General features: G+C 55.7%; 1 protein-coding gene across 2 annotated transcripts in view; it reads left to right on the forward strand.

The window, feature by feature from the left end:
- Positions 1-20,300, forward strand: part of GFPT2 (glutamine--fructose-6-phosphate transaminase 2) — a 32,459-nt gene extending 12,159 nt beyond the window's left edge. Inside the window, exons 5-19 of one of the 2 annotated variants that reach the window (XM_077138195.1) lie at positions 137-195; positions 761-895; positions 3,161-3,222; positions 6,396-6,475; positions 6,835-6,952; positions 8,313-8,476; positions 9,652-9,747; positions 9,819-9,916; positions 10,033-10,153; positions 12,699-12,856; positions 13,015-13,129; positions 15,474-15,601; positions 17,890-18,057; positions 18,963-19,124; positions 20,090-20,300. In XM_077138195.1, coding sequence (XP_076994310.1) covers positions 137-195; positions 761-895; positions 3,161-3,222; positions 6,396-6,475; positions 6,835-6,952; positions 8,313-8,476; positions 9,652-9,747; positions 9,819-9,916; positions 10,033-10,153; positions 12,699-12,856; positions 13,015-13,129; positions 15,474-15,601; positions 17,890-18,057; positions 18,963-19,124; positions 20,090-20,134 — 1,709 coding nt within the window. In that variant the 3' untranslated portion in view covers positions 20,135-20,300. Of the gene's footprint in view, positions 1-136; positions 196-760; positions 896-3,160; positions 3,223-6,395; positions 6,476-6,834; positions 6,953-8,312; positions 8,477-9,651; positions 9,748-9,818; positions 9,917-10,032; positions 10,154-12,698; positions 12,857-13,014; positions 13,130-15,473; positions 15,602-17,889; positions 18,058-18,645; positions 18,849-18,962; positions 19,125-20,089 lie in introns of those variants that run through there. The other variant, XM_077138196.1, reaches the window with a different exon arrangement.
- Positions 20,301-25,660: the final 5,360 nt, after the last annotated feature.

A 25,660-nucleotide genomic window follows, 5' to 3' on the forward strand; every position in this document is an offset into this window, starting at 1 on the left:
TCTGATCCCTTGGAAAGGGACTCTTTGTTCTAAAGAGTTTGGAGGAGTTTTCAGGTTGTCGAATTATTTTCCCCAGGGTCTGACTTGAGCTTCATTTCTTAATCGTATTTCTCTCTTGACTCTGCTTTCCTTGCAGAATTTGTGGTCATCCATAATGGAATCATCACCAATTACAAAGACCTGCGGAAGTTTCTGGTAAGCTGCTTCCTTACCCCAGGCACCATCCAAGCCGGGTGGCATCGATTCCCCTGAAGCTTCTCAGCCAGCTCATTTCCCTCAGGAGACACGCAGGACCTGATGGGAGTCCCCCAGCCAGGGCTTGGCATCTATCTCCACGGCTATTGCAGATTCACAAAATCAAAAAACATGAACTTCCCTTAAAGTATCTTTGTAATAAAACATCGACGCAGTCACCACACAGAACTGGGGTGGGGCGCCAACGGCAAGTGCCTTAAGTTGAAGGGGTGTGTGTCGACTGGGACGTGGGTGCGTTTGACTCAGCCTGTCTTATCATATTGCCTGATGTGGTTTTGCAATGTCCAGATTGAAGGCAAAGATACACTTAGTGTGAGCTCAGGGGGGTCAGGGATGACTCAGTGGGGTTTGGCTGCATGATTCCCGCCAACATTTCTGATCCCTTCCCGGACTTCCTAGTTACAATCTTAAGTCCCTCCACGGGCAGGTCACAAGTGAGGAGACGGTGCTGGCCGCGGCGACACTGGTCATTGTCTGATGCCCTGTGTCCCACCAAATATTCCAGGAGAGCAAAGGCTACGAGTTTGAGTCAGAAACAGACACGGAGACCATCGCGAAGCTGATCAAGTACGTGTTCGACAACAGGGAAACTGAGGACATCCGATTTTCAACTCTGGTGGAAAGGGTCATTCAGCAGTTGGTAAGTCCCAAGCCCACCTGTGCAACTCATTCCTTCATTTGTGTGTTTTTCACAAACAGCAAATGCGTGTGCAGTGCTGAGCAGAGAAGGTGGCTCGGCTGGAGTCTGCCGTGAAGGGAGGCTTCTCGTAGAACTGGGAGTTCTGTGATTTTTGTATTAAACATGAAATAGGCAGTGCTGTCATCCATCTCGGGGAGATGCAGTTTTTCACATTTTAAAGATGTGTTTTATTTTGAAATACTTTCAATTTTACAGGACAGTGAGAAAAATAATACAAATGCTATATACAGAACTCCAGCATACCCTTAACCAGACACCCAGTTCCACCAGTATTCACGTTTTGTCACATTTGCCATTTTTTCTTTTCCTTTTTCTTTCTTTCTCTCTCTCTTCTTCCTTCCTTCTCTCTTTCCTTTCTTTCATCTACCTATCCATCCATCTGTCTATTTGTTAACCCATTTTCTGAGCCCTTGGGTGCAGTTTGCACACCTCCTGCTCCTTGAACCCTTACCACTGCCGTGGACATTTCCTAGGAACAAGGACACTGACTCACGTACCCACCCTAAGTGCAATTATCAAGTTCATGATATTTAACATTGACATAGAGCTCAGAGTCTATAGTCCAGTTTTTTCACATGTCCTATAATGTCCTTTTGAGCTTTTCTCCTCCGTTTTTCAGATTCCATCCAGGATCATGTACTGAATTTAATTGCTGTTATCTCTTTACTTGCTCCTCCCATTCTAATTTTCGATTGTGGGAGCATGTACACGACAGGAACTTCCCACCTCACCACCCCCGAGCACGGCACCCGGGGGGTTAATCACGCTCGCAGGGACGCGGTGCTGATGCTGTAACGCGGTCCCTGGACCCTCACTGACGGTAGCGCGTGCGAGCTTGACTCCAATGGACTTAACCAGGAGCCAGATCCACATTGTGCCCGATGTGACTCCAGCCAACCAGTGGCATTGGCTTGGGGTCCCCTGGTCGCATGGCTGAGTTGGGGTCCCCCTGGCTGTGTGGCCGAGTTTGGTCTCCCCAGCTGCCTGGCCGGGTTGGGGGTCCCATTTTCAGGGACCGCCTGTGTAGCGGGTGGCACGTGGCCGAGGTGCCCTGGAGATGTGGCACAGGGCAGCGCTCGCCCATGCAGGACTCGGTACCGAGAGTTTAGACGGCAGAGCCTTCGGTGCTGGGCTGGGAGGGACAGGGGCCAGCAGAGAGGGCGCGGCCAGACTGCCGTAGCTGTGGGAGCAACTGGGGTGGGTGTGTGTGCTGTTATTTCCATAAATGGGTCTCGGGTCTCAACTTACAATAATAATAAACAGAATAATGTATGGCATGTGATAGTTTCTACAGAATATGCAACAGTATATATACATAATATACAATATATAATGTTATGATATATAGATACATAGCTACATTTATAGCTATATATTTATTAATAATATATATTATATTGTAGATTTAAAACATTTTAAATTATCATTATAAAATACTTCTATTGGAGTCTATATAATATTTACTAATAATGTATAATGTCTGTTTTAATTATCATTATAACATCACACTTCTACTGGATTCTATATAATATTAATAGTGTATAAGGTCTATTTTAATTATCGTTATAACATCATACTTCCATTGGATTCTATATAATATATATCAATAATATGTAAGGTCTATTTTAATTATTTTATGATAACATAGCATGCTTCTGTTGGGTTTTATAAAACATGCATTAACAATGTGTGCTGTATGTCTGAGCTGTATTCTAACAGCGCGCTTCTCCTGGGTCGTGTCCTATGTATTAACACCACACAAGTATCGTTTAAATGCGGTGGTCTCCGCGGCGCTGTGTCTGCGGGACGCTGCGCGCTCCACGGTGAGGGTCTATTTGAGTGTCCCCCGTTATTAGGTGACTCTCCTGACAGCGGGGGCCGTACGCTCACCGTCTGTGCTGTCACCCCCAACTGGGGCCTGGGGGCTGCCCGCTCCCAGTCCCCTGCCCGCCCCCCGGACCCCTCAAAGTGGTGGCCGCCGGCGCTGCCCGGGCGGGGGAGCAGGACGCGGGCTCCGGTGGCCGGGGGCTGCGGGACACGCTGCCCGGGAGCCGGCGCTCCTCTCCGGGGCCCTGGCGGGGTCGCGGGGCGGGAGCTGCGGTGACCCCACGGGTCTGGCGCCGTCCCCGTCCCTGCTGCCGCCGTCCTGCTGACCCCGGAGGCCGCAGCGCGGAGGAGCCGCCCTGACCCCTGTCGTGTTTGCAGGAAGGCGCGTTCGCGTTGGTGTTCAAGAGCGCCCACTACCCCGGAGAGGCCGTCGCCACGAGGTGAGGCCACGCGCATGGCGCATCCCCACAACACGCCGATAAACTGAAATAATTCCGCGGCGGGCACCTGCGGTTCGCCCCCAGGTTAGGAACTTGGAAGGTGCGGTCAGCTCGCGGGACGCCCCGTCCCTCCCCGCGCGGCTCTGCGGCCCAGGGCGGGCAGCGGGGCGCGCGCATGGACGTAAAGCGTCGCCAGCCTCGACACAAAACCTCCGCCCAGAAGTCCAGACCAGAGAGGGCCTTCCGCGCGGAGGGCGTCTGTTCACGCTCGCAGGCCCCGCTGCCCTCAGCGGCCTCCACTGCCCGGTCCGAGCCCCGGGCCCGGCTCCAGCCCCGCGTTGGCGGTCACTGTGCCTGGCTGTGCTCCAGGGCCCTCCTGGGGAATCCCCGACACCCCAAGGCGCGGCGCCCTTTGCAGATGGGGGCGTTGGGTTGGGCCTGGGTGGAGAAACCTGACCCAGGAAGGTCGAGTCCTGCCTCCCGCCAGCTCTCACCTGCAAGGGGAAGAGCCGCTGAAGCAAACGAAGGGCACAATGAGCCGTAAGACCCTCGCAGCCCTCTCGGTCGGCTTGCATTTTCCCATTTTGATACAGATGTAGGTATAGGATATTTCACTCTTCTGTCTACAGAGTAGAATAGGATATCGAGAGGCACTAGGGAGGCACTAGGGAAGGGTAAGGCGTTTGGCAAAGTGAAAATGACTTGCTCCAGGGCAGCTGGGCTTTACGCCCAGGGACTGCAGCTGGTGGTAAAAGAGCTTCTGATGTTTAAAAAAAAGAGGCCAGAAAGTTGGATTATCTGAAATTTCCTGACTTTTTAATCTTGACAACAAGTTTAAATTCTTTTAAAACAATTAGGTAGAGGGGGAAAGTCCAAGTTTCATGGGGCCTGAAGTTTATGTAATTTGGGCGATCCGCTTTAAGAAAAAAGCATACAGAATTATGAACTCTAAAGTGGGAACAAAAGTAAGTACTGATTTAGATCCGTTTAAAGGAAAGGCCTCAGGGTTCCGGCTGAGAGGAATTGGCTGAGAGCACCGGGCCTCCTGCAGTTCCCCGATGCTGCTCCGAGTCCCATGATGGTGTCAGATTAAGCGCCTTCCCGCCATTTTGTGTTTAGATGGGTTGCCTGTCTCCTCGTCCATCGCCCATCTGAGTGCTTGGTGCCTGGGCCCCAGGGACTCGGGGTCTGGCCAGGTCCCTGCCGTTGAGGACACCGCAGTTGTGCAGGGTGGCAGACAGGGCCGGGGAGAAGCTGCCTGACTCAGTCTGCTGAGGCTCCCAGAACGTAGTACACCAGAACGGGGTGGGCTTCATAAAGGGCATTTAATACATTACAAGTTCACTGTTCTAAGGCCATGAAAATGTCCAGCTAAGGCATCCAGGGAAAGAGACCTTGACTCAAGAAAAGCCAGTGGGTCTGAACATCTCTGTCGGCTGGGAAGGCTTGTGGTTGCCTCTGCTCGTCCTTTGGTTTCTGGTTTCACACAGCTTCCCAGGAGCTGATTCTTTCTGCACCTCCAAACACCTCTGTCTGTGCTGGCTCTGAAGCATTTTCCAAAGTGCTTGCCTCTTAAGGGCTCCAGTAAGGGGATTAAGACCCACTTTGAGTGGTCAGAGACACATCTCCATGGAAACCACCTCGTGGAAGATCCCACGCAACAACATGGAATCAGGATGAAAGAGCAGGGCTTTTCTGGAGTAGACAACAGTTTAAAGTGGCACAGTGCCCCATGGTGAATGCTACGATAATTTTATCTTTTCCAGGAAAGAAACTAATTTACCAAGTGGAATTTGATTCCTGCCCATCAGAATTGTAAAAGGCCAGTTGATTCTGATCAAATTTAGAAACTCTGGTTAAAATCTGACATTTTTATGATGTAGTATTTAAAGTGAATGTAGGTGAGGGCAGCACGAACAGGCAGTTAAAGCTTTTGGTGTCATTGCTGTGCATTACTAATGGCTTTGTAATTTCCAGACAATCTCTGGAGTATCTTGGGAGCATTATTTGTCACAAAGAGCTCAATGTACAGCGATGCAGTCTGAGGGAGATAGCAGCCAAGAAAATATTATAAGCCATGGCACATTCTCACTGTCCATTATAAAGCCTTCGTTTACGCTGGTTCCTCTCTGGGCCCAGAACTGCGTCTCTTGTTTGCTTTACACACCGTAAAAGATTGTCCAAATTGTTGACAGCAGACAGCTCCTTCTGCGAAGCCCCCGCCCTGCCCCGCACTTTGGAGAAGTTGGGGTGGGGCTTGGGCTGGTTAGGAACAGCCTGACAAGGGCTGTGCAAAGACATATGCAGGGCTCCGCTGGGGTGGACAGGCCGCCCAGAGGCACGCAGGGGCCGCTCATGCTGATGGCCACAGAGCTGCATGGCCTAAGCATTGGCAAGAAGCTGGCCGGGCACTGGTCCTCCCCGCACTGTGTTCTGACTCACGTATTGCAGACAGCTGCCTTACGTTGTCTGATGAGAACGCTCCCGACGTGTTCTGCTGAGTAATAAGTTAACATGTGGGGACGTCACCTGCGTAGCCTTCAGCACCCGTGGAGCGCCCTCCTCAGGCTCCCGCCATGAGTCGTGGGTCTAGAGGGTCATCATGGTGGCGCAGGTTTGACCGGACGCCATCATTTACATGAACTTTGGACTTCGGAGCAAAGCACCACCGTAAACCACTTCCTCAGGGGTGCTCCCTCCTGGGTTTCCTGGGAGCTGAGGCGGCTGGGGGCGGCTGCAGGATCCCATGGACCGTCCCCTGCAAACCACCATCCCCTGTGCAGTGGGGCCAGCGGGCCAGCGGGAGGGAATCGGGGGCCGACGTTGGACATCTGAAGTCCTCTCTAAAGACGCAGATGGCTGCCGGGCAGAGACGGCCCTGCCTGCCCTGGACGGGGCATGGCGCAAGGCTGAGGACACCAACAGCCAGCTGTGCCGGTGGCCGCACGTGACGTGTGTGGGCTCAGGAGCCAGGTGCCTGTGGAGCTGGATGCGTGGGCGAGCAGCAGCCCAGGAAAGCGTCCTGACTTCCAGCCTCGGGAGCCAGGAGTCCGTCCCGGCGGCTCCAACACGGCCATCTGCCCGCAGGGAGGGCTGGGTCTGGGGGCCACCCCCGATGCTGGGGGCGCATGTGGCCCAGGCTCTCGGTCACCCCAGCCCCTCTCGTCCCGCAGGAGGGGCAGCCCACTGCTCATCGGCGTGCGGAGTAAATACAAACTGTCCACAGAGCAGGTCCCAGTCTTGTACAGGACGTGTAAGTCTCAAGGGAGGAGCACCCGGGGGCTGTCCTCCCCTCTGGGCAGCAGGCGGGCGACACCCCAGGCCCAGGCGTCCTCCTGGCACCGCAGCCCATCTCCCCTGCCCCCTCACGTCGCAGACACTTACACACTTACCCATGTTGCAGCAGCAGCGGGGCCTTCAGCACGCGGGGCCAGCCATGCAGCCCACCCGGTGCCCGCGGTTTGTTACTGAGCAGCATCGGTGCTCTTGGCCCCGCTGGCTGGGTGGGGGTTGCCCACGGGCTGCAGCTGACCAGAGCCTAGCGCTGCCACCCCCTCCCACACGTGTCTGGCGGCGGTGACCGAGCGGCTAATGGTGTCCACAACTCACTAGGCAACCTGGAGCCGGTGAAGGGCATCGCCACGGCGAGGGTGGAGCGGCTGGACAGCGCCACCTGCCTCCACGCCGTGGGCGACAAGGCTGTGGAGTTCTTCTTCGCTTCCGACGCGAGGTACGCAGTGCCTGGCCCCTGCCTCCCGGGGGCCCCCAGGCCTCCTGCAGGGTCTGGCGGGGGCAGCCGCAGGGGAGGGCACCAGGGAGGCCGGGGGGGGCGGGCAGCTGGGCCCCAGCCACGTCCCTGCCCTCCGCCCCGGCTCCCACAGCTGTCTCTCCTCTCTCCGCCTGTGTCCGCTTCGTCTGTCCTTGTGGGGACCCGGCCATATTAGGGCTGGCCCAGCCCAATCTGCCGTCCCCCACTGACCACATCTGCAAAGGCGCCGTTCCCCAAAGCAGGGTGGGACCCACTTTGAGCCTTTTGGGGTGCCCTTTAACCCACCTGTGACGCCAAGAAAACTACCAGGTCAGAGCCCACAGCCCCCGCCCTGCCCAGAGCCCCCCATCCAGCGTACACAACCCCACCTGTAACTGCCCACCCCACCCTGTTCTTTTTTTTCTTCCGGCATTTTAAAGTTATGAAATTTGATATACGTACACAAAAGCACTACATTTCAAGGTACATGGTAACAAGTAGTTGTAGAACAGATTTCAGAGTTTGGTGTGGGTCAAAGTTCCACAATTTCAGGTTTTCCTTCCAGCTGCTCCAAGACTGGGGACTTAAAGAAATGTCACTATAATGACTCAGCAGCCACACTCATTGTTAAATCCTGTCTTCTCTGTTATAACTCCTCCTCCTTCTTTGATCTTCTCCCAATCTTTAGGGGTATTTGGGCTCTGCCCATTCTAACTTTTTCATGTTGGAAGGGGCTGTTGATAATATGGGGGAGGGGGATGGAACTAGCTGATGTTCTGCAGAGGCTGGACCCTCTGGGTTTCAGGACTTATCTGATCCAGAGATCCCTCTGGAGGTTGTAGGTTTCTGGAAAGTTCCCCTTTGTAGGATCTCAGTCAGAGCCCTGGGTGTTCTTTAGGGCTGGCAGGAATGGTGGTTACAGAAGTTGGGTGCTGGGTCTGTGAAAATTCATAACCCCTCTCTCTACCTTGTCATACTTTTGGAATTTTCCAAAGTGAAAAGTGTTTGAAGTAACTATAACGAGAGGAAAATATGCCATTAATGTAACTAGATTCTGTGGCCTTCCAAAGGCCAGTCTCGGACTGCAGGTAGTCGGAGAGGTTTTCAAAACACGTCAGCACTCAGCTTCAGCCGTGTTCTCTGAGACGTCAACCAGAAGGGTTCTAAGAGATCGGAGGCAGGCCCTTTTCTCACGTTTGACTCTGTGTCTCCAAGTGGCTCTCTCTGCCCTCCTCGAAAGCCATCATGCCCAGCGTGGAGCCCACGCCTCAGGGAAGGGCCCGGGGCCGCCTTCCTGTCGCCGTCGCGGGGCCACCCCTGACGCCGTGTCTTCCCCTCCCAGCGCCATCATAGAGCACACCAACCGTGTCATCTTCCTCGAGGACGACGACATCGCGGCGGTGGCTGATGGGAAGCTCTCCATCCACCGGGTCAAGCGTTTGGCCAGTGATGACCCATCTCGAGCCATCCAGACCTTACAGATGGAACTGCAGCAAATCATGAAAGGCAGGTACCCGCCGGGGTTCCACTGCAGCCGCTGCTCGGCGGTGAGGCTCCTGGAGACAGTGTGCCCTGCCCTCTGGGCCACTGCCCTCCAGCCTGCCATGGCCTGGCTGGGCTGCGGGAAAACCTGATCTGATGCTTCAAGGGTATGTGTCTATCCCCTTGCCTGACCCCCAACCCATCAACTGCGCCCCTTTACCAATTCCCTGGGATTTGTCCTGATGCCTCTAGGTGTTTTCTCTTCTCTGGGGGGCAGAGCCTCTGGGGGGAGGCTGCAATGCTGGGGGGAGGGGAGGTGCTGGGACTGTCTCCTTGTGGGGAGCGCCTGTCAAGCAGAACCCACTTTTGCCCCCCTGCAACCTCAGAAGAAAAGCCAGACTCCCCACTGTGGCCCGCCTGGCCTCAGGAGCCTGGCCCCTCTGCATTCCACCCCTTGCCCGCCAAGCCCACCCACCCTCTCCCAGGAGGGCCAAGCATGGAGAAAGGGGCATCGGTCTCCCCTGGCACGTCCCGCCTGGGACCCTTCCCTGACCCGGCGTCTGGGCCCCCAGCTGCCCACGCGGCGACCACCACGTCACTCACTTTATTTCCTTCATGGCTGTTGTGGTTTGCTGACGCTGCCTAAATGGAACATGCCAGAAATGGTCTGGCTTCCCAAGGGGGCTTTGCTAGGTGACAGATGCACAGTTCTAGGCCCGTGTGTGTGGCGGCAGCTCTCCGCGAAGCCAGGCGTGTGTGAGCAGTGTTCCCAGGCAGGCCGCGCAGATGTCCCAGACCTGGGGCTGGAGGCCCTGCCTGGGTGCCCCGCGGGCTGACCGTCCCTGTGACATCCCCCGACCCCTAAAATCAGAGCCCAGGGAGGCAGGCGGGCCGAGGAGCTTTGTGTTTGTTACGGCAGCCAGGGGAGAGTGCGTGAGAGGGGGATGAGCCCTGTCTCCTCTGGGTCGCTCTGCGCTTCCCCCGAGGGGGGCCTGCTGGGAGGGGGTGGCTTTCTCCCCACCCAGCTGTGGTCATCGCCAGGGGAGCTGGCCTGTGGCCGGGGCCTCCCTCCGTCGGCCCTTGCGCGAGGCAGGCGGTCGGGGCGGCTGGCCGCTGATCTCCGGGGGGGGGTGGCGCGGGGCACGTGGCCAGCACGAGGGCAGCAGGGACCGTGGCCAGCCTGTGCTCCGCCTGCGCAGGCCGCTTCGGCGCCTTCATGCAGAAGGAGATCTTCGAGCAGCCCGAGTCCGTGTTCAACACCATGCGTGGACGCGTCAACTTCGAGACCCACACAGGTGGGTGGGCCCGGGGGGATCCGGGGGGCGGGGCGGGGGCGGCAGGCCCGGCCTCACGGCTGCCCCCGCAGTGCTCCTGGGCGGCCTGCAGGACCACCTGAAGGAGATTCGCCGCTGCCGCCGCCTCATCCTCATCGGCTGCGGGACCAGCTACCACGCGGCCGTGGCTGTAAGTACCCTTGACCTGTCCCCACGGCCCACGGACGGCCACCCACGGGCCGCCCCCAAGGCAGCCGGGAACCTGCGTCCCCTGCCTCAGCCTGCGTCCCGTTCTCATGGCTTCAGACGCGGCAGGTGCTGGAGGAGCTGACTGAGCTCCCCGTGATGGTGGAACTGGCCAGCGACTTTCTGGACAGGAACACACCTGTGTTCAGGGACGACGTGTGCTTCTTCATAAGCCAGTCAGGTAAGGGCCTCCCGCGCCACTCCCAGACTTGGCAGCGCCGGCTGGACCTTAGGGCACGGGCAGCCAGCAGCTGTCCCAGCTGCGCGGCCGGCCGGTCACTCGCCACCCTGTGGCCCCTGCCTCGGGCGCTGGACATGGGACATGCACTCCCGGAAGGGATGGCAGGAGCAGGGGCTGCAGCGCAGGCCGGTGCTCTCCTGGCCTAAGCCAGGCTGGCCCAGCTGCCCGGCTGGTCTGAGGCATGAGCATGTTGTCCCAGCTGCACAAGGCAGTGGTTCCCAAGGTGGGCAGATCCTCGGGGTCCCCAACAGCTCTAGGAGGCTCCCCAAAATGTTTTCATTATGATGGATTCCAGATACAAGTAGAGAGGCGCGTGAAAGTAGAGACTCTGCCAGCAGCTGGCCCTGTGTCACCCACCACCAGAGTCTCAGGTCACTCCCTGAAGGGGCTCCTGCAAGAGGACAGGGCTGGGCCAAAGGGGACACGAGGTCTTGGGCGCTCCTGAGTCTACAGAGAAGGGGCTGTGGATTTCACTTGGGTCAGCCCAGTCTTAATCTGCCTAAACTCCTGAAACACGACCTGCCAGAAATGGGTCTGCTTTTACAGTGGGGAGTTAGCAGCTTACAAGCTTAGTTCCAAGGCCGGGGAAGCGTCCCAGCCAAGGCATCATCACGGCGACACTTTCTCCCGAAGACCAGCTGCCAGGGAACCTGGACGCCTGCCGCTCGGCCAGGCGTGTGGCGGGGTCCACTGGCCTCTCCCTTCTCCCCGGCTTCTGGTGTCATGGCTTCCTCTCTGTCTCTGCAGCGTCCTCTCTCAGGTTCTGTCTGTGCATTTCATCTTCTTCTAGAGGATTCCACTGAGCACTAAGACCCACTTAATGTCCTACTCACCAGAAGGCCCCACTTCCGACCGGCACCTGCAATGACGGATGCCCCTTGCACACGTAGTTCTGTGGGGCCCAGACAGCTCCAAGCCACCCCACACCCTTTACGTACGAGTCAAAGAACTGAACTGTGCGTGCCCACACCTGCGGGTGAGCAGGGAGGCTGAGGGCACCCGTGTGCATGGCGTGAGGGAGGGCCCGGCCCTGGCACCCAGTGCTGGACACAGACAGGAGAAGAATGGGGCTCGTGCAGCACCGGGCAGCGCCAGCCACCACCGCAGAGGCACCAGGCCGCGCAGTGGGGACACAGGACACGGCGTGTCACTTCACAGCTGGGCCTGTATTTAACTTGTTTACTTGTTTATGTTTCTGGTTTTCCGTACTTACAAACCTGGGGGGTTCATGTGGGCATGTGCGGAAACCTACTTAAGCAGCTCTAGATGGAAACGATGAGTCCACCCTGGGGAGCTGCCAGAGAGCTTTCCTTTAAGACAAGACCATGGCCTCAGTTTCCAGTCCCAGGGCCCATCATCCTCGACAGCAGCACACGGCCCCTCCAGGGAGCCACAAGAGCTCAATGGAACCGTGGACGAGAAAGGACTTAAATAACCAGCAACTAAATCTCAAATCTAAAAATCAACTGAAAAAAATAAAGTCACCCTGATTCTCCTCTCTGAACAAAAGAGTGGAAGGGGCACACTCGTCCCCTGTGGCTTCCAAGACTGGGCGGTGGCAGGTGGCAGAGCTGCGTGCTCATGCCACACTGAGGCTGGAGACCCAGAGGCCGCACCATGCCGGGCTCTCCTGGTTTACAGGGCAGGTGCCCTTGGCTTGTGGCTGCATCACTCCTGCCTCACCCTCCACCTCCAGTTGGCTGACTTCTCTCTGTGTCTGTCTGTCTGGCTCCAGCTCTCCCTGCTGCTTCTGCTTTTTTTAAAAAAAAAAACATTTTTATTGTGAAATATAATATATATGCAGCAAAAGTGGTATATTTCAAAGTACATTGAACCAAGTAGTAACAGAAAAGACGTCAGAATTTGGTGTGGGTCACAGTTCCACAATTTCAGGTTTTTCCTTCCAGCTGCTCCGAGACACTGGAGACTAAAAGAAATATCAGTGTAATGACTCAGCAGTCACACTCATTTGTTAAATCTTTTCTTCTCTGTTCTGACTCCTCCTTCTCCTTTGATCCTTCTCCCACTCTTTAGGGGTATTTGAGCTCTGCCCAGTCTAACTTTTCATGTTGGAAGGAGCTGTTGATATTATGGGGCAGGGGCATGGAGCTGGCTGGTGTTCTGGAGAGGCTGGGCCCTCTGAGTTTCAGGACACAACTGGCCTAGGAGCCTGTGGAGGTTGTAGGTTTTTGGAAAGTAAACTTCGTGTATGGAACCTTTTAAGAATCTCAAACAGATCCCTCGTGTTTTTCAGGGTTAAATTCACCCCTTTTTATACGGTCTCCGTCATGTTTGGGGGCCATCCTGAGCAGTGTGGCCTCACATTAACTAATCCCATCTTCAGAGATCTTATTTCCAAATGAGGTCACACACCCCCAGGACCCGCGGTAGGGGCTTTGAACAGTTTGTCCTTGTGTTGGGGAGGGGGCAGCATTTACCCCGGGTCAGGGCTTTGGGGCAGCAGCTGAGAGGCCCCTGTGCGCAGGCGAGACGGCGGACACGCTGCTGGCGCTGCGCTACTGTAAGGGCCGCCGCGCCCTGACCGTGGGCATCACCAACACCGTGGGCAGCTCCATCTCCCGCGAGACGGACTGCGGCGTGCACATCAACGCAGGCCCCGAGATCGGCGTAGCCAGCACCAAGGTGAGCCCAGGATGGCACCTGCTCTCTGCGCCCCCCGCTCCCTGCACGCCAACACCCGCGTGCCCGCTGCTCCCTGCGCGACCCCCCCCCCGCGTGCCCCATGCTCTCTGCGCCCCCCGCGCGCTCGCCAGCGCCGCCTCCTTGCCACCCGCCCGCAGGCCTACACCAGCCAGTTCATCTCCCTGGTGATGTTCGGGCTGATGATGTCGGAAGACCGCATTTCTTTACAAAGCCGGAGGCAGGAGATCATCCGCGGCCTGCGGGCACTCCCCGGTACGTCCCGCCCCTCCCCTCCTCCAGACCCAGAAGGCACCGAGCTGGGCGCTGTCCTCTGGGAACTCTTCCCGGCCCTCCTGAGACCCCCCCACTCAACCCCGCAGCCCTGCGGCCACCCCCTGGGGACCCGTTGGCACTGCACCCTCCTTGGGGTGGGTGGCTCGCCTACCCCTCCCTGGGCGTCCCGGGCGTCCCAGCCGCCAACACCGCGCCATGGACCAGGTTTCTGGCTCGCGGATTTGAGGCTAGAAGGGGCCCCAAACCAAGGTAGCACCCTGTTTCCTCCCGGAGCCTGGGCATGTGGGCAGTGGACAACGAGCTCTGCTCTGTCCGGTTCGGGTGCTCGGTGCCGAGGGAGTGCATGGTGAATGCACAAGCAGGGACTGCAGGACCCTTCCCCAAACTAGCCCCAAGTGAGGGTGTGGGTTAGGTTCTCACACATGGAAGAAGAGGTCTCTGCTTTAAGGCAAGGTCACGGAAACATGCTCAGTCTTTGGGGTACTGAGTCCTGGTTTCTGATTCCTTGGTCACTTCCCGCTTTTCTCATGGGCAGAACTTCAGCCTGGGGGTCTGAACTGCTTCCTTCTCTTGGTGTCCGATGGTTTGGGGGCAACATGTTACCTGATTCTCCTAGAGACTCAAAACAGTCCTGCTGAGTCAGACAAGGGAAATCTCCAGGTATTTTGGAGAATGCTCGAGCCGTAAGCTCACAAAGACAACATAGGACACAGTGAGACAAGCAAAACAAGGCAGTGTCTGACAGAGCCAGTCTCTTTCCCAGGCGAGTTCATCAGCTATTCAGAAAACGAGTCAAGTCTGCTAAGCTTTATGGCATGTGGAGTATCACTTTGCAGGGTCTAGTATAGAGGAGACATCATCACTTTTACCTGGCGTGCAGGTACGCATCTAGTGCTGACTGAGCACCTTGTTCTCTGAGCTACAGGGCACTGGGCTCCGATGCCACACGGGAGCAGGACTCAGTGCCCGTTTCTTCTGCCCAGATCTGACCGCGCCACTGCGGTCGCAGCACCGGGAGCGCTCTTGGCATGCTGTCTAGCGTGGCGCTGTTGGTCTTTTGGGAAACAGGTCGGTGCAGGCAGGGCATCGAGGTGTTTTCCGTCACGTCAGGTTCCCGTCTGCTCCTGGAGAGCGTCCACACAGATGGCTCGTGTTAGAAGGCTCTAGGGCCGGCAGACACAGTCTCCTGGGGAGTCAGGTGGGACCCTGTACCTGGCTCAGGAGCCGCCCTCACATGTGCAGCCTTAGTTAAAGCCGAGGCTGATTTCCTCTCCACGTTTGTACTAGGAAACAGAAAACCATGGGTAGCTGCACTCTGTTTTTGTTTAATATTATGCAGATCAGTAATTAAACAGAAGGTGAGAAAAATTCCTTTAATTTTTCTAACAACGTCTGAACATTTCATGCAACTTATATCAAATGAACGTAACCATTTTTAGCACTTCATTTTTTTACGAGGTGAAAGAACAAATCCTTTGCAACTAATAAATTTAAAAATTTTAAGAATAAAAATAAAAAGGAAGAAAAAGATATCCTTTAGGGTTTGACCTTGAGAAACCAAAACGCTGAAAGTTGTCAGGTTTGAGACAATATTTGCTTCCTTATTTAACTAAACCTGAGGAAAAGACTTAGCTCTTTTAAAAGTGCAAAGACTTGTTTTCCTTAAATGACTGAGGACATGATAAAGCCCATGTAAAGTACAAGAAATTACTTGGATAAAACACAGACTTTCTGCTTGTTACACCGATTTCTCAAAAAAAAAACTTCTTATAACTTTTACAAAAGTGGACCAATAATTTAAGAAAACTTTGTCACTTTAACAGTCTGCATGAGCAGACTGCCAGTGGAGGTCAGCAGGTCAGGAGAAAATACCCTCCATGCTCAGCAGGGGGATGGGGCGCGCCTCGGCTGCTGGGGCGTCCTGGTTCACACCCCAGCCTCCCTCCTTTCTGGGCCTGTGTCTTCTGGCTGCTCCCTGCAAGGTGCTGCTTCCGATGGGTGCACCTTTACTAAAGAGACGGCCCCAGGAGGCGCTGCCATCGCGGCTCTCACCGCGGTTCCTTCCGTACAGCGAGCGGAAGAAGAAGTGCTCCCCTCCGGCCTCAGCGGCTCAGGGCAGCCCCTGGCGGTGCAGCCCCCCAGCCAGCAAGTCCGCACCAGGGGCCCCTACCTTCTGCAGCCTGACTTTAAAACCCCAGCAAGGGGGCAGCGTCTGCCCAGTGGTCGCAATCCAGAATCTTGTGCTGTGCGCCCGCATTTTTCCCGATGGAGAGATTTTGAAAAGCGTAATCACTGGCTCATTCCCGGGCCTGTGTTACTTTAGAGCAGATCAAGGAAGTGTTGTCGCTGGATGAGAAGGTCCACGACCTGGCCCTGGAGCTCTACACGCAGCGGTCACTCCTGGTGATGGGGCGCGGCTACAACTACGCCACCTGTCTGGAGGGAGCCCTGGTGAGTGCCCTCTGCCCGAGTTCCACCTCCGCCTGCCTGACCTCCACCTGCCCGAGTTCCACCTCCGCCTGCCTGATGCCCAATGCCCACCTCCACCTGCCTGACCTCCACCTGCCCACCCCCTATCTCCGCTGACTCACAGTGAGTCCCCCCAGACCACATGAGGCAGTACAGGAGACCCCTGGATGAACCAGCTGTGGAAGGGAAACGGGGCGTGGGGGTGAGGAGAGGAGTGTTCATGGACCCCTTGGCCCGGGTGGGCTGCACTGAGCAGCAGCTGTTGGCCACTGGCTCTCTCGGGAACACGAGGTGGAGGACCGGCGCCCGCCTGCAGGGAGCTCCCCATCTACCGGGGAAACGGGCACCCTCGCGGGACCCCTCGAGGTGGCAGGGCTGTGGCCCACATCTCCCCCAGGAGGAAGCCCGAAGCCTCAGAAAGGCCGAGTGTGTTGCCCAGAATCACCTGGAGTGTCTGGGCTGAGGTTCCAGGTGGCCTCAGGCTGTGCTTTCATCCCTCCGACCACAGTGGCCTGCTTGGGAGGATTTGGGCATACCAGAATTGTAGGCACTGCAGACTTTCCCTGGTACCCCTCACACTCCAAACTGGAGCTTGATCTCCTGCAGGGATGCGCTTCGGTGGCCCTGCGTCTTTTAAATGGCCCCGGATATCTTGCCCCCTTGGCAGTCAGGATTCATGCCAGTGAAAGGGAGACCTGGTGAGGCGCGGTGGGGGCCGGGACCAGGGGCCCGAGGCAGGGGGCACAGTGCCACCGGCAGCCCGTGCTTGCCCCCAACTCAGGCAATAGAACAGTCAGCCAAGGAGAACAGGAGGCAGTGATGCTGGGGGGCCAATGTGGGGCCCCAGGTTGAGGGACACTGCTCCTCGTCCAGCCTGACGTCTGATGCGGGTTTCCTAGAGCTAAAAGGAATCACACGCCGGGCGGCTTGAAACAAGGCATTTATTTGCTCACACTTCTGGAAGCCAGAAGGGTGAAACAAGGGGTGGCAGGGCCATGCTCCCTCTGTGGGGAAGACTCTGCCCAGGTCTCCTGGCTCTGGTGGGTGGCTGGCAATCCCTGGCGATCCTTGGCCATCCTCAGTGACCCTTGGTGATGTCTGCGTGTGACAGCATGGGCCCACTCTCTGCCTCTGTCTTCACATGGTTCTCTTCTCCCTGGGTGTCTCATCTCTGTGCTTCTTCTCTTCTTAAGTCAGCAGCCCCCCACTCCTGTAGGACCCATCTACACTGACCCTATTGCCAAATAAGGTCATATTCGGAGGTACTGGGGGTAGAACTTCAGCATATCATTTGTGAGGGGGGCCCAGTTGCTCCCGTACCAGCTTCCCTCCTCCCACCAGGAGAGTGGATGGCCGTTCCCTTCCCCCACCCACTCTGAAGACAGGGCTCGTGGCAGGTGGGCCACCAAGCACCTCAGACATTGCGTGCAGCTGGGCAGCAAAACATGAGCTGCCCAAACCTCAACAAGCTCCCGCTTCCACAGAAGGGGGTCTGCAGGGGAGCGGCCCCAGCTGTCCCCACGTGCCCATCCGACCCCTCATGGCTATGGGAGCTGTGCGGCCCGCGGGAGAGGTGCCTCAGCTGCACCTGCGAGTTAGTCTCTGGGGAAAGGAGGACATGTCTACTCTGCCGCTGGCCAGCTCCGTGGCTTCCTATGGCCCTTGGGCCAGTGCCCCAGCTGTCTGTGGCACCCATGTGGGAGCCGCACTCCTTACGGCATTTCCCTGACCCAAGTGAACAGTTCTGGGGATGTCAGCCACGTCGCCTTCGGCATGCTGTCCAGTTAAATGGCATGTCATGGACCTCCTGCCAGTGGAGCATCCATGGACCCGTCCAGACACAGGCTGACTCTCAAACAGCGGTCCAGCGTGGGAGGGTGGCGGCTGGTCAGTCAGGAGATTGACGGATGGCCCGCTGGGTGGGTGCAGGGCGTCACAGCGTCGCGGTGGTGGCCCCACGTGACAAGTGGGCAGGCAGTGCCCACTTGTCCCTCCGAGGAGCTGGGCGGTTGCGGGGCCGAGGAGCTGCCGTGCCCTGGGGTCGCACAGGAGGCGTGTAGGCCGAGCCTCGGGCCTTTTCCTTGGGACTCTTCCTTGGGCCTGCCCTCACCAGGCGCCCAGGGACCCTGCGGCTTGTGCCCACTGCGCCCACCTACCCCACCCGGCACCAGCCCCCCACTCGCCGCGCCCTGCCCTGTGCCTGCCACGCCTCGCCCCACACCCCCGCCCCGCCCGGCCCCAGCGCCATGCTCCACCTCCTGTTTCCCCAGAAAATCAAGGAGATCACGTACATGCACTCGGAAGGCATCCTGGCGGGCGAGCTGAAGCACGGGCCCCTGGCGCTGGTCGACCAGCAGATGCCGGTCATCATGGTCGTCATGAAGGACCCCTGCTTTGCCAAGTGCCAGAACGCCCTGCAGCAGGTCACGGCCCGCCAGGTGAGCCCCGCTCCGCCCATCCCGGTTTGAGCCCTCGGCCCGCGAGCACGGTGGCCACACGCGCAGCCCGCACAGCCACGAGGGCCTGGCCAGCGCCCGGCCACAGCCGCAGCAGCCCCCCACGCCGCGGGGAGGAGCCTGGTGGCAAGTTTCCCACCCACGACCCCGCCGGGAAGGTGGGCGCCGCAGGGTGCTAGAGCCAGCTGCCACCAGCCTGCTCGGCCCAGGCCAGGGGGGCTGCTGAAGCACAGCCGTGTCCCCCCAGCCCCCGGGACCCTCTGCCCCTTGCAGTTTTCGGGGCCCTCTGTCCACCACAGCCCCCGGGGCCCTCTGCCCCCCCACCCCCGGGGTCCTCTATCCCCTCCCCACAGCCCCTGGGGGCCTCTGGCCCCCTCTGCCTCCTGGGTGCTGCCCAGAGCCTTGGTGCTCGGTGCCCCGGGGTGGGGTGCTGTGCCCCCCAGTCAGATGCAGGCCCCTCTCCAGTGCCCTTCCCCCCTTGCCCCTCCCTGCCCCCTCCTGTCATTTCCCTGCTCTGTCCTGCCTGGCCTGGCTTAAGCCCGTTTGCCCCTTTATGCCTTCATGTTCCAGCTGGACCACACGCTGTCAGAGAGGGGATGTCCTTGGCATGGGACACTGAGGTCCCGGGACAAGGACATGGAGTCCCCCAGGGACAGGACACTGAAGCCCCTGGACAGGACACTGAAGCCCCTGGACAGGGACACTGATGCCCCTGGACAGGACACTTGAGGCTGCCGGGACAGGGCGGTGGGGACAGCGGGCGGGGTCGCCCCGGGAGGGAGGGAACGTCCCCAGCGGCCACGGCTCCGTGGACGGAGGCCCTCGGGCTGGCCGCAGACACTGGCCATGGAGAGGGGACGCCCTGTGACCGCACGTCCCTGTCGTAGGGGCGCCCGATCATCCTGTGCTCCAAGGACGACACGGAGAGCTGCAAGCTGGCCTACAAGAGCATCGAGCTGCCGCGCACTGTGGACTGCCTGCAGGGCGTGCTCAGCGTGGTTCCCCTGCAGCTCCTGTCCTTCCACCTGGCCGTGCTGCGGGGCTACGACGTGCGTCCGCGGGGGCGGGGCGGGGGGCGCGGACAGAGTCCTTCCTGCGCTTTAAACACTTCATTTCGAACCCTCTTTTCAAAGTGACGTGCCCCCACCCGGAAGAAAAGTGGGGAACTCGTCAAACTGCGGCCTTATCACCCAGAGGCAGCGCCACCAGCCGAGTTCATATCTTATTCCTGCCTCTGTCCCCTGCATGTGAATTTTGTTTAAATTCTCAAGGTTACGGCAAAGAGAACATTTTTTATCTCCTTTTATTGTTATAAGTATTTTTTCCACATCTCTAAAAATTAGTTGTGACATTTAATTGTTGCAGAATATTCTATCACGTTTTTAAACTGTGGCTTCTATCAATTAGTAGCTGCTCTTCGGTTACTGAAGCTGCTTCTAGTTTTTTTGTCTGCGTAAGTGACGCTGCAGTGAGCATCTGCGAATCAGCACCGTTGTCCCACTTTTAAGATTTGCCTTTGGTCTGGGAAATGATTCCGCATTTTAAGGCTCCCAGCATCTATAGCCAGATTACATTCCTTGAGGGAACCAAAGCATGATCTCACCTGACGGTAAATGCACACGATTCACTGTAGAAGGAAATGGTAGTTTTATGCTGCTCAGCGGAGACACTCGTGCAGGGACCTCGGCGTGTCCGGCCTCCCGTCACCCCGCCGACGACTGCTGGCGCTGCCTTTTTGTAGCGTTTGACACGTGGGCGGGACAGCGGCGCTTGGGGAGGCGCAGCGCCTTTGCCCGGCTCGCAGCCCCACGCGGGTGCCCGCAGACCTGAGCTGCTCAGGAAGCGGAGCCGGGTGTCGCCACCCCGGCGGGGCGCACGGGTCCGTCGGGGCTGCTCGTTCCCGGGCGGTGGGGCGTCAGGGTCGCGCGCTCGGGCGCCTCTACCTCCTGGTTCGGGACCTTGAAGACAGCGTTCAGGACGCGGCGTCCTCAGGAGCTGCTTTCTCTCCTTTCAGGTCGACTTCCCCAGGAACCTGGCCAAGTCCGTGACCGTGGAATGAGGGAGCGCGTGGAGGCATCGCGTGTCACCCGGAGGGGCGGTGGTGCCCGGCGTCAGAAGCGGGACCTCCGCGCTGCCCTCCCTGCCCGGCAGTAGAGACTGAGCTCTCTCCAGACGAACTGTGAACCTTTCTGTAGCCAACACTAGCTATAAATATTTTTATTGAAGATTGTATAGCTTTTTAAGTTATTTTTCTAGCGTGTGGCTCTCTGCAGCCAGGGTGATGCCCAGTCCGCACACTCGGGCCACCCCAGACGCGTCCGCGGGCGACTGCTCACCCCGGGCCCAGTTGCACCAGGACGTTGACCCTCTGGACGGCCCCAGACGCGTCCGCGGGCGACTGCTCACCCCGGGCCCAGTTGCACCAGGACGTTGACCCTCTGGACGGCCCTCTCCCCTGCTGAGGCAGCTCCTGAGTCCCGGCCCTGCCGCCACCGAGTGTCCCCAGCCCATTTTCCAGTGCCTCCTAAAGTCCTGTCGAAATCCCAGCTCCCTTCCGCATTTTCTCCTCCTCTCTGGCCAGGGTCCCTCAGCTCCACAAGTGTTTCATCTGCTCCTGGTTCTCTTTCAGCAGCAGTCTGGGGGCTGCCCTGGCCATTGCAGAGCAGCTTGAAATATTCCCAGCAAGAGAATGGTTTCACATGGATTGCCTTGCTCTCTCCACTTAAAAGCACAACCAGAGCACTATGCAATTTAAATACAATAAAGACCAGAACGATTTCTTTGTCTCTTGTGTTTGGGCTTTGCTAGCCTCGTTCTGTTTGTGTGCGTGGATTTCCAGGGCTTGGGCAGCTCAGCAGTGTCCCGTGGGACGCGCCCTGCTTGTTACTAACCACTGACCCATGTCCACACGCTGTGACCCGTGCTTTTAGTACAATTAATAAGGACTCTTTTACAGGCTACAGCTCAGAACTCCCAGCTGAGGGTTTGCCGGGCAAGCTTTTCGGGAGTGCCGGCAGACCATGGGATCCTGTTTGAGATGGTTGCCCAAAGAATCATGCCAGCATACAGGGTTGAAAGTCCCAAATTAAAAAAAAAACAAAACATTAACCTGTTATAGCCACTGATTTTACTCCAGGCTGGAAAGGAGAAAACTGGAGACAGAGCTCTGAAGGTTGTGCAGTTGGAATTTAGGTCCCTACACAGTTATCAGGGACAGTGGGCTCAAGCAGTGTCTTCATGGCAGCTATTTAGTCCCCGTAGCTCTCTCGGCTCAGAACCCTCGGTGTGGATTGCCTGTGGACTCTCAGCCACTTCCCATCATCTTCCATGTCCCCTCCTGGATCACCGGGCCAGAAACAGGAACTACTGCTTGGCCCTCGGGTTCTCCCCAAACTCACCCACGCCGGTGCTGCAGGCCGCGGCCAGCAGAGATTTCCTGCAGCTCCCTCAGAAGCCCGACTCTGGGACGCTGCGGTGGCCTCCCCTGCCCTCCCCTGTTCCAGCCCTTCTCACAAATGCTTGGGACACCTAGACTTGTTTCTGCCTTCCTGACCGGACCAGGCCAATAAACCTTCTGATATTAGGGGACTTTGACCAACTTGCCACAACATTTTTACGTCAGTAAGAACCAGAAAGAATGTATTCCATCTCACACGAGGCGACAGTCGTCCCCACTTTTGGGCCCCTCCTCCCCTCGCTTTTTTCTGTGGTTCCACCCCCATCTATTATCCATCCCTGAACAACATCCTCTCTATATGGGAGCAGCACCCACGGGCTGGCGAGGGCGGCCCCCCCGCTGGGGAGAGACTCCAGGAGATGTGAGCTGAGCAGTCTCTGGGTTCTTGGGGAGTCGGCAGGGCCCCTCTGGGGAGGCATCAGCAAGGTCACGGTGAGTCTCAGCAAATACGGGGCTCGGCACTGCTGGGCACCCAGCAGGGCTGAGGCGAGGACCTGGGGCCGGACCTGCAGCCTTGGGAAGGTCCGAGGGAGTGGCCGCTCCCTTCCTGCCCACGAGGGCCGGCCGCCAGCTCTCCACGGGGAAGCGAGCCCTGCTGCGAGCCGGCTGTGTCCTCAGCGAAGCACGTGGGGAGACCTGGTCACACCTGGTCAAGCCAAGTCAAGGCCTGAGGGGAAGTTCACGTTCTCCTGGACCTTGCTGTCCCAGGCACCTGCCTGCACGGGAACAGACGGCCCCGTGGAGGTGGGGTCTTGGCGACGACAGCCGTCTCCTGGGCCACACTGCTCCAGTTTGGCTCGGCTGTCCCCAGACCTGGTGCAGAGGGGTCCTCCTGGGGCCAGCCCTTCATTGTCCGCCCAGGGACTCCATCCTCCTGTCTTCTCCTCTGGATCTCCTGTTTCTAGCATCTTCTTCTTGGTTTACTCCTTTGTTTTGGCAAAGGGCATCCTTCTTGAGAAAAATGTGCTTGGGGGGTCAGTTTTTTGAGAAGTTGTTTGTCTGGATATGACTTACATGCCTCACACTCCATTGAGGGCACCACTGAATATAGAACTCTAGGTTAGAAAAACTCCTTTCTTCAGAATTTTAAAAGGAAAGCTCCATTACCTCGCTCCCAGTATTGTCATGAGGGACGCCAAAGTCTCCGTGAGAGAGACGCTTCAACCTCTCTCTCTCTTCCCTGGATTTTGAACAACACAATGAAGTGCTTGGATCTCTTTTCATCCAGTGGGCTGGCTACTCTATTCTCTCTTTCAATCTAGTAACTCCGCATTTTCGTCCTGGCAAATTTCCTTGAATTACTTTCTGTTTCCCTGGCCTCCCCAGAATACCTATTATTCACAAGTTAAAGCTGTCAGACTGGCCTCTAATTTCTTTTATTTTCTATTGCTTTTCTCATTGTTATTTTGTTCTACTGATTGGGAGATTCATTCGACTTTGTCTCCTAACATGCCTACTACTAATGTTTTCTTTTTTTGCCATCATGATTTAATTTCTAAGCGCTTGTTTATTTGTTCATTTGTTTATCTTTGGTGCTCTGAGTCAGATTTCACAGTTTCCAAGTTCTTTCTTATGCCTTACCTATTCAAATAATGTCTCTCCATTATTGTCTTCACATTTTCCTCCTGGAATTCCTAAGATATAGACTGAAATTTTTTCTTTATTTTTCATGTTCACTTAACTACTTTTTCAAGTTTTCTATCATGTTACCTTTCAGGGCTGCAATTTAGGTAATTTTTTCAAATGTATCTTCTAGTGTACTAATTCTATATGTAGTTATGTCTATATGTAGTTTAATCTCTTTGTTAAGGTTGTTTGAATTTCAACAACTACATTTCTTGTTCTAGAAATTCTATTTCTTTCTTTTCCAAATAAGCCTGATCTATCCTATCTTATAGTAAGCTGACTATCAACCTCAATTCCAAATTTTGGTTGTTAGCAGATACATATTTTGTGGGGGGTAAAGAGCTTTTTCCTTACTATTTTGCAAGCTCAGTTCTTTTTTTTTAACTGAGTAAACTTTTATTAACATGGAATGAAATTTTATAAATATATTTAAAATAGCATTTAATACTTAAAGGTAAAAAAAAAAAAGTTCCCACTTACTAATTGACCCAGAAACACTTCCAGAAAGCAAAATGTCTCTTCCCAAGGTAGGGACGTTTAAAAGGTATAAATCCCAGGGGTGATTCTTCACACAAACTCTTGCAAAATTTAATCAAGTGCACACGAATACAGATCAATTTCATTACTTCTGGTGGACATTAGAATTTCCTATGAAATAAATTATACCCAGCTTGATAAATACCTTTTTCATTGTAACATCAATTTACAAAATTAAAATAGGTGTGTCTGTGTGTCCATCCACAGTTTTATCTGGACTCCACCAATTGCACCAACAGTAGCTGGGGAAGCACTGATTCAGCAGATGCAGCTGCTCCCTACATCCATCCTCTCCTCTGGCCTCCAGTCACCTCCAAGTCATGCGAGGTGGGAGGTGGGTCTTCCATGCCATGTGTGGTCTCTACCCTGATCACCGTCCTTAGAGAAGGAGATCAGAACATCCTCATGGAGGACACTCCACATGGCATGGGGGCAGCGTGCATCTGACTCCTCTACGACACGGGGACTCAGCTCAGGAAGTCTAGGCTTCTCAGGAGGTTGGGAGGTGGGAGAGGGTCTAAGTCTGGAATTCCACCATCCATTGTCCAATCTGGTGTAGACAATTATGAGGGGCTAGGCTGTGGCTTGGGGGTGGAAGTAGGGACGTAGTGCGGGCCTGCACTGGACAATAGTTAGGTGAGGTCTGCTTGGTCTTGCTTATCCTCATGACCCCTTGGACAGCCTGGAAGGGGCTGGGTCTTAGTTTCTTTCAGGATTCTGGAAAGACTGGATGAGTCGGGAAAATCTGGGCAGATCTCTTGCCTGGTGCCTTGGAGCCTGTGCTGGTTTGAGAGGATGTGTGTGCCCTAGAAAAGCCATGTTTTAATCCTAATCCCATTTTGTAAAGGTGGCCCTTTCTTCTAATCCCTACTCAGTACTGTATGTTTGAAACTGTAATTAGATCATCTCCCTGGAGGTGTGATTTAATCAAGACTGGTTATTAAACTGGATTAGGTGACGACATGTCTCCACCCATTTGGGTGGGTCTTGATAAATTTCTGGAGTCCTATAAAAGGGGAAACATTTTGGAGAACGAGCAATTCAGAGAGAGCAGAGCAGAACAACACAGCCACGAGAAGCAGAGAGTAAACTTTGCCAGCGACCTTTGGAGATGAAGAAGGAAAATTTTGAACCAAGGTACCTTTCCCTGGATGCCTTAGATTGTACATTTCTATAGACTCATTTTAATTGGGACATTTTCTTGACCTTAAGAACTACAGACTAGCAATTTATTAAATTCCCTTTGTAAAAAGCCACTCTATTTCTAGTATTGTGTTCTGGAGCCGGCACACTAGAACAGGCAGGCTGTGCAGCTGGCGGCTCCAATGAAGGCTCTCGACAAACCCCACAGGAAAGGCGTGCCGGCTGACGATGGCGAGCTCAGTTCTGCATCTGAATGCTGCTTCTTATATTTTGATTAGTATTTTCAGGTGCTCTGCAATGGTAGGTGTATCCACGTATCTGGCTTGCCACGTTCCTGGAAATAAAAGCCTTCCTGTGCTCCTTTATGTGACTCTAGCCACCTGCGCGTGGAGTAACCGCCTTAAAGAATGGCATGGAAGGAGATTGGGCTGCAGCCTATGGTAACTTTCAGTGTAAGCCCAAAACAACAGAAGCACACACCAGGCCGAGCAGGATGTAGAAATGTCTTCCCGTGGCCGTCTCATTTCACACTCAGCTCCATCCTGGACCCTTGGCCTTTAGTTTCTCAATCCATGCCACTGCCCTCGCTCACATGCCTGTTCTTTTCTCATTTTCCCCAAATTGTAGCTGACAGCTCTATATTTTAGGGATCCAAGTTGCGTGGCCTGTGGAACAGAACAGGGGCCTCACACGTGTTTCTACGGACCATACAATTTTCTTATTCATTTGAATGAGTTTTCAATATTTAAAAACCAAGAAATTTCCCCTGATAACTGATTTCCAGCCTTTAGTGGAAAATTGAGCAGTGTTGGGTGGGGGGTG

This window comes from Tamandua tetradactyla, chromosome 20, assembly GCF_023851605.1.
Source record: "Tamandua tetradactyla isolate mTamTet1 chromosome 20, mTamTet1.pri, whole genome shotgun sequence".
In the NCBI taxonomy this organism is placed as follows: Eukaryota; Metazoa; Chordata; class Mammalia; order Pilosa; family Myrmecophagidae; genus Tamandua; species Tamandua tetradactyla.